The sequence below is a fragment of the Drosophila miranda genome (assembly GCF_003369915.1).
Source record: "Drosophila miranda strain MSH22 chromosome Y unlocalized genomic scaffold, D.miranda_PacBio2.1 Contig_Y2_pilon, whole genome shotgun sequence".
Taxonomy (NCBI): domain Eukaryota; kingdom Metazoa; phylum Arthropoda; class Insecta; order Diptera; family Drosophilidae; genus Drosophila; species Drosophila miranda.
The window spans coordinates 6,286,203-6,293,580 of record NW_022881614.1 but is presented as its reverse complement, the minus strand read 5'-3'; the positions used below and the strand labels follow the sequence as shown (position 1 = coordinate 6,293,580).

The 7,378-nt window shown below is 45.0% G+C and overlaps 1 protein-coding gene across 1 annotated transcript; it reads left to right on the top strand.

Moving 5' to 3' along the window:
- Window positions 1-3,948: 3,948 nt before the first annotated feature.
- On the top strand, window positions 3,949-4,408 carry LOC117192943. The gene is made up of 2 exons (XM_033397669.1): window positions 3,949-4,357; window positions 4,392-4,408. Exons 1-2 carry the CDS (start codon window positions 3,949-3,951, stop codon window positions 4,406-4,408), a joined length of 426 nt encoding a protein of 141 aa, XP_033253560.1.
- The last annotated feature ends 2,970 nt before the right edge of the window (window positions 4,409-7,378 follow it).

Genomic DNA, 7,378 nt, shown 5'->3' with positions numbered 1-7,378 from the left:
TGCTCCCTGCAAATCCTTGTTTGAGTTGAACGGCCTGCCCCGTGGGGTACTCAACGCTGTCATCTGTCAAAGGGGATTAGAGAATATAGAAGGTGTGGGTATGTCGTTGTCCCGCAGTGCTCTGTTTTTTTAGGGATTCTTCATTGAAATTGTGTCCAATTTGTCAATGCAGCGGAAATGTGCAGAAGGGAACGATTCATGCCCGGCGTTGACGGTGGAGTCTATATCCAATATCTATCGTTTTGAGCTGATTTCGCTTCCAATTCTTCGGATCTTTAACCAAATAGATTGCCTGATTGTTATTTAAATAGAGTAACAGTGCTTTAAAACGAAAATGACAGACTCAATGGTGTTCGACGGAGTAGATGCCAAACTTATGGGACTTCCTGGAAATAATTAAAATTCTGTTCATTGGAGAATCTCCAGCGAGATGCGAATTTTCCAAGAATGCCTCTAATCAGATAAATCAGCAGCTTGTATGTTTGCTTTGTGTATTCTCCTTTTAATCGGAATGAGGAAATCAAACCGAATTCAATGCGTAGGTTCGCTTCCAACGTAACGAAAGACAAACCTCACTGGCGAATTGGAAGAGTTCTTAGAAATCGATCAATCATTTCGAAAACTTAAATTTAACTTTTCCCTTTAAGCAGTCCGGACACACATTTCCTGGGGAAGTATTAGTCCCAGTTGGGTATTTGATTTGGCATCATTCAGGCATATTGTGGATATCCAGGACGGGTGGCATGGCCCTTGGTAAACAAATTAAGACTCGTTACACTTTCATTGCTTATGCTCAATTTACGAGTTACCAGCTGTCGCTAGTCAGCCCTCACAGGAGTAGCAGTCCAGGCCCAAAAGTTCTGCCATCGATCCTACCTCACCGTCAGCTATGAGGTCGGCCGCACAGCGTCTGCAGTCGTGCAATTGGAACGGCACAAATGCCTGCTCATAGCAATTGATTTATGTCTGCTACGTGACTTCATTTGGCCAACAAGGGAGGCCCTGGCTCTGTGGAGCAGCACCTGTTGTCGCGTTTCCTCTTATTAAATTAACAACGAAACAATCTCACTCGCACTCCGTCTGTGTAGGTGCGTGGGGATCCTTAGCCAGCAAATCCGATGCCATTATGCATTAGAACTGTATAAACAAATCGTATGCGTGCCTCCAAGCTTTCATCTTCGTGCCCCGGAATACGTGCTTTCCACAGAAACAAACAGAAACGAGGGGGAACGTTGTGAGTTGCTGCAGACGCCGCTAATATTAAACGACACGACAAAGAGTGCGTGCGAGAGAGACAGAAAATCAGTCTGAGCGTGACGTCGGGCGCTGCGTAGCCACTGCAAATTGATTTGTTCCGTTTGGCTACAAAAATGATCCGATCTGATCCAGATTCAGCAATCTGATAGATATGGTCATTATCTATGATTCTGCGTTTTTAGTTTTCTCGAATGTGCAATATTGTGGATGCAACAGATTTTCGTTCTTTGTGGGGGCGGAAGGGGGTGGGGCGAAATTCTGAGATAAACGTTTTATAGTGAGATCTAACAGAAGTGCGAATACCAAATTTGGTTACTCTAGCCTTAATAGTCTCTGAGATTTGTGGATGCCCCAGATTTTCGTCCTTTGCAGGGGCGGTTTGGGGTGTGGCGAAAATTGGACACAAAACGGTCAAGGTCCGATATCACAGAAGTGTGGATACCAAATTTGGTTGCTCTGGCTCTTATAGGTTCTGAGATCCTTGAACTCATATTTTGCAATTGGCAAAACCGACCATGAAACCTGTGTGTTAGAGAGAGACAGATCGAGAAAGAATGAAATTGTTTTCTTGATTCTGGCTATAATAATTATACGATCTGGTTGAGATTTTACACTCTAGAACATATAGTCATCCTCTACGATTCTGCGTTTTTGGTTTTATCGTATCTTTAAAAATGTGGATGCCACAGATTTTCGTCCTTTGTGGGGGCGGAAGTGCAGAATCATAGATAACGACCATATCTATCAGATTGCTGAATCTGGACCAGATCAGATAATTTTTATAGCCAAACGGAACAAATCAATTTGCACTGGCTACGCAGCGCCCGACGTCACGCTCAGACTGATTTTCTGTCTCTCTCGCACGCACTCTCTGTCGTGTCGTTTAATATTAGCGGCGTCTGCCGGAGGAGAGCATACTGACTAAGTATCGGGTATAACTGTAGAGTTGCGGTGTCCGCAGCAACTCACAACGTTCCCCCTCGTTGTAGCAGTGACATATCACAGAAGTCCTGATATAAAACGTCGTTGCTCTAGCTCTTATAGTATTTGAGCACTAGGCGCTAAAGGGGACGGACAGACGGACGGACGGACAGACGGACAGACGTACAGACGGACAGACGGACAGACAGACAGACAGACAGACAGACAGACAGACAGACAGACAGGGCTCAATCGACTCGGCTATTGATGCTGATCAAGAATATATATACTTTATGGGGTCGGAAACGATTCCTTCTGCACGTTACACACATCCCCTTTTACCACAAATCTAATATCCCCCAATACTCATTTTGAGTATCGGGTATACAAATTTCAGCCCTCACTGCGAGCTAAGTCTCAGGACTCTCAGCTCCATCTCCATAGTCTTCCCCCGACTCGTGTGTCATTCAAGTTAAATGTTAATGAATTACTTTGCATGGCCTGCGCACTAGGACATGCTGACAGGACCAAAGAGAATGATGCCTACAAGTTGTTTTGGTTTTCTAGACACACTCAGGATCTGGCCCCACCCCCCCGCAGCTTGTCCTGTGGTTGGCTTAATGTTTAAACCCTATAGGGGATGGATGGGAAGGCCAAGGGCAAGTGCAATATTAGGTATCCAATTTGATTTATTCAATCAACGAATTCGGTTTTTGTGCATGAGCTCTTGCAAAAGCTGGTTGGCAGCGCTGAACAGCTGATATTTGGATAAGTTGTCAGATTGAAAGTGGTTTCATACGTATATACATACATATGTATATTCGAGCCTCCTTCCAGTCAGCAGTATTTGAGCGCACTTTCAGTGCCACAGCATGGTCAATAGAGAGATGTGCCATTCAGGCCTTCATGCTCTCTCTCTCCCACACTCTCCCTGCCTGCCACTCAACGACTTGGCCTTCCGTCAGACTGTCTGCGAACATGAACGAAATAAATCGTTGCATACTTACATGCGCACACAATTTTCACTCTAGCCTTTGCTAGATTTTTTCCCGGCCAAAATCTTTGTTGTCCTCCCCGGCCCATTACGTTTCATTGAATTAATTACGCTGTCAGTCTGCTAGTGGGGCGTGTGGCAGCAGATTAAATACAATAAAGCAAAACACACACTTATGGAAGGAGAAAGCAACCTGCTTGTCGAAATGAAATAATTAATTAACGCAGTGGCTATCTGATGAGTGATTGGATTAGTGAATGAAAGGCCTAAATTTTATAATTATATTTACTGCATATATCAACTGTATATGTATATATGTATATGTTTTTCCAATGAATATGAGTAGTTATTATATAGGCACTTTGCTATGGGACAGTGTTAGGTACACAAAGGAGGAATATAAATTATAGAGAAAGTAGAAAGGTTCAAGGGCATCGAAACCGTTTTTCAGGAAACACTTAAAAAATACCTCTAAGCTATCACATTAGATTCATTGCAAAGGGATGACCTACCTGTTTGAGGGTTGTTTGAATCGCAACACGGGACAAATCGTAAAAACAGGTTCATTGACAGTAAGATGGAGGAGAGAAAATATAAATGAGCGAAGGATCGATTTGAGAGGATTTTACATGGTTGAGAAGGAGGTTTGAGATCGAAGTTAGTTCACATTATCACCGATAGGTGGTGGCTATAAGTGGCTATAAAAGCGAGTGGCTAGCTACAGTTCAGAGCCAAAATCAACGCGAATCTCTGCCAGGTAGATGATGATTATGAAAATGAAGACGCTGACCTTATTCTGCGTCGTGCTGGCGGTGTTTGCTTGCCACACGTTCGCACAGTCCAACGCCAGAAATGACTCAGAATATTGTCCCCCAGATGGAGGAAATGGTTCCAATAGCGGACCGGACCTCAACGCTGACAAGGATGGGCAGGACGATGGCCTTTGCGCTTCCTTCCAGGATGTGCTCGGCCTGATCGACCACGAGGCTCTAGTGGCCCTGATCGATACGCACTCTCAGTGCGACGCCAAGTTCCGTAAGGCCATACGCTTCTTCAACACCCCCGGGTTCGAGGAGGTGGCCCTGCTGCTGCAGGAGAGCGAGGCCTATCGAACGGCACTAGAGGAGCTGCAGATTGCCGGCGTAGACACCACAGACATATCGAGCTTATCCTGGACATCTTTGCGTGCATCGCGCTGCGTGTGCCCCAGGTCGAAAAGAGCTGCGACTGCAGTAAGGTCAAGATGAAGAATCACAGCTTCATCGCCGACCTGCTGGCCCTCATGCCCAAGAGTGATGTGCATGGGTACTCCGTGGATGCCCAGTCCAAGAACTCGAACTTTGCCCTGTTTTCCCGCACGTTCACGTCGACAGAGTTCCAGGCCACTCTCCGCGCCAATATTGTGGGTTTTTCGAAATTCCTCCTACGACTGTAATCCACGCTAATCTATATCTGTCTTAATTTGCAGAAGAAACACGATGTGGCCAGTGCATTGAATATCCTGCGTCGCAACGGATGGGACATTCTCGAGCTGCTGCGCGCCATGATAAACATTCTCACCTGGTGACCTGCCGGCGACACAGGACACGCCGCCACCTTCATTGTGCGCAACTCTGCATTGTGTGTAAACCAAATACAGCAACAAGTTTAAAGATAAAATGCTCCCTGCAAATCCTTGTTTGAGTTGAACGGCCTGCCCCGTGGGGTACTCAACGCTGTCATCTGTCAAAGGGGATTAGAGAATATAGAAGGTGTGGGTATGTCGTTGTCCCGCAGTGCTCTGTTTTTTTAGGGATTCTTCATTGAAATTGTGTCCAATTTGTCAATTCAGCGGAAATGTGCAGAAGGGAACGATTCATGCCCGGCGTTGACGGTGGAGTCTATATCCAATATCTATCGTTTTGAGCTGATTTCGCTTCCAATTCTTCGGATCTTTAACCAAATAGATTGCCTGATTGTTATTTAAATAGAGTAACAGTGCTTTAAAACGAAAATGACAGACTCAATGGTGTTCGACGGAGTAGATGCCAAACTTATGGGACTTCCTGGAAATAATTAAAATTCTGTTCATTGGAGAATCTCCAGCGAGATGCGAATTTTCCAAGAATGCCTCTAATCAGATAAATCAGCAGCTTGTATGTTAGCTTTGTGTATTCTCCTTTTAATCGGAATGAGGAAATCAAACCGAATTCAATGCGTAGGTTCGCTTCCAACGTAACGAAAGACAAACCTCACTGGCGAATTGGAAGAGTTCTTAGAAATCGATCAATCATTTCGAAAACTTAAATTTAACTTTTCCCTTTAAGCAGTCCGGACACACATTTCCTGGGGAAGTATTAGTCCCAGTTGGGTATTTGATTTGGCATCATTCAGGCATATTGTGGATATCCAGGACGGGTGGCATGGCCCTTGGTAAACAAATTAAGACTCGTTACACTTTCATTGCTTATGCTCAATTTACGAGTTACCAGCTGTCGCTAGTCAGCCCTCACAGGAGTAGCAGTCCAGGCCCAAAAGTTCTGCCATCGATCCTACCTCACCGTCAGCTATGAGGTCGGCCGCACAGCGTCTGCAGTCGTGCAATTGGAACGGCACAAATGCCTGCTCATAGCAATTGATTTATGTCTGCTACGTGACTTCATTTGGCCAACAAGGGAGGCCCTGGCTCTGTGGAGCAGCACCTGTTGTCGCGTTTCCTCTTATTAAATTAACAACGAAATAATCTCACTCGCACTCCGTCTGTGTAGGTGCGTGGGGATCCTTAGCCAGCAAATCCGATGCCATTATGCATTAGAACTGTATAAACAAATCGTATGCGTGCCTCCAAGCTTTCATCTTCGTGCCCCGGAATACGTGCTTTCCACAGAAACAAACAGAAACGAGGGGAACGTTGTGAGTTGCTGCAGACGCCGCTAATATTAAACGACACGACAAAGAGTGCGTGCGAGAGAGACAGAAAATCAGTCTGAGCGTGACGTCGGGCGCTGCGTAGCCACTGCTAATTGATTTCTTGCTTTTGGCTACAAAAATGATCCGATCTGATCCAGATTCAGCAATCTGATAGATATGGTCATTATCTATGATTCTGCGTTTTTAGTTTTCTCGAATGTGCAATATTGTGGATGCAACAGATTTTTGTTCTTTGTGGGGGCGGAAGGGGGTGGGGCGAAATTCTGAGATAAACGTTTTATAGTGAGATCTAACAGAAGTGCGGATACCAAATTTGGTTACTCTAGCCTTAATAGTCTCTGAGATTTGTGGATGCCCCAGATTTTCGTCCTTTGCAGGGGCGGTTTGGGGTGTGGCGAAAATTGGACACAAAACGGTCAAGGTCCGATATCACAGAAGTGTGGATACCAAATTTGGTTGCTCTGGCTCTTATAGGTTCTGAGATCCTTGAACTCATATTTTGCAATTGGCAAAACCGACCATGAAACCTGTGTGTTAGAGAGAGACAGATCGAGAAAGAATGAAATTGTTTTCTTGATTCTGGCTATAATAATTATACAATCTGGTTGAGATTTTACACTCTAGAACATATAGACATCCTCTACGATTCTGCGTTTTTGGTTTTATCGTATCTTTAAAAATGTGGATGCCACAGATTTTCGTCCTTTGTGGGGGCGGAAGTGCAGAATCATAGATAACGACCATATCTATCAGATTGCTGAATCTGGACCAGATCAGATAATTTTTATAGCCAAACGGAACAAATCAATTTGCACTGGCTACGCAGCGCCCGACGTCACGCTCAGACTGATTTTCTGTCTCTCTCGCACGCACTCTTTGTCGTGTCGTTTAATATTAGCGGCGTCTGCCGGAGGAGAGCATACTGACTAAGTATCGGGTATAACTGTAGAGTTGCGGTGTCCGCAGCAACTCACAACGTTCCCCCTCGTTGTAGCAGTGACATATCACAGAAGTCCTGATATAAAACGTCGTTGCTCTAGCTCTTATAGTATTTGAGCACTAGGCGCTAAAGGGGACGGACAGACGGACGGACGGACAGACGGACAGACGTACAGACGGACAGACAGACAGACAGACAGACAGACAGGGCTCAATCGACTCGGCTATTGATGCTGATCAAGAATATATATACTTTATGGGGTCGGAAACGATTCCTTCTGGACGTTACACACATCCACTTTTACCACAAATCTAATATACCCCAATACTCATTTTGAGTATCGGGTATACAAATTT

What these genes read in the sequence shown, in the direction of transcription:
- LOC117192943 (XM_033397669.1), top strand. Translation starts at nt 3,949, where the DNA reads ATGAAGACGCTGACCTTATTCTGCGTCGTGCTGGCGGTGTTTGCTTGC.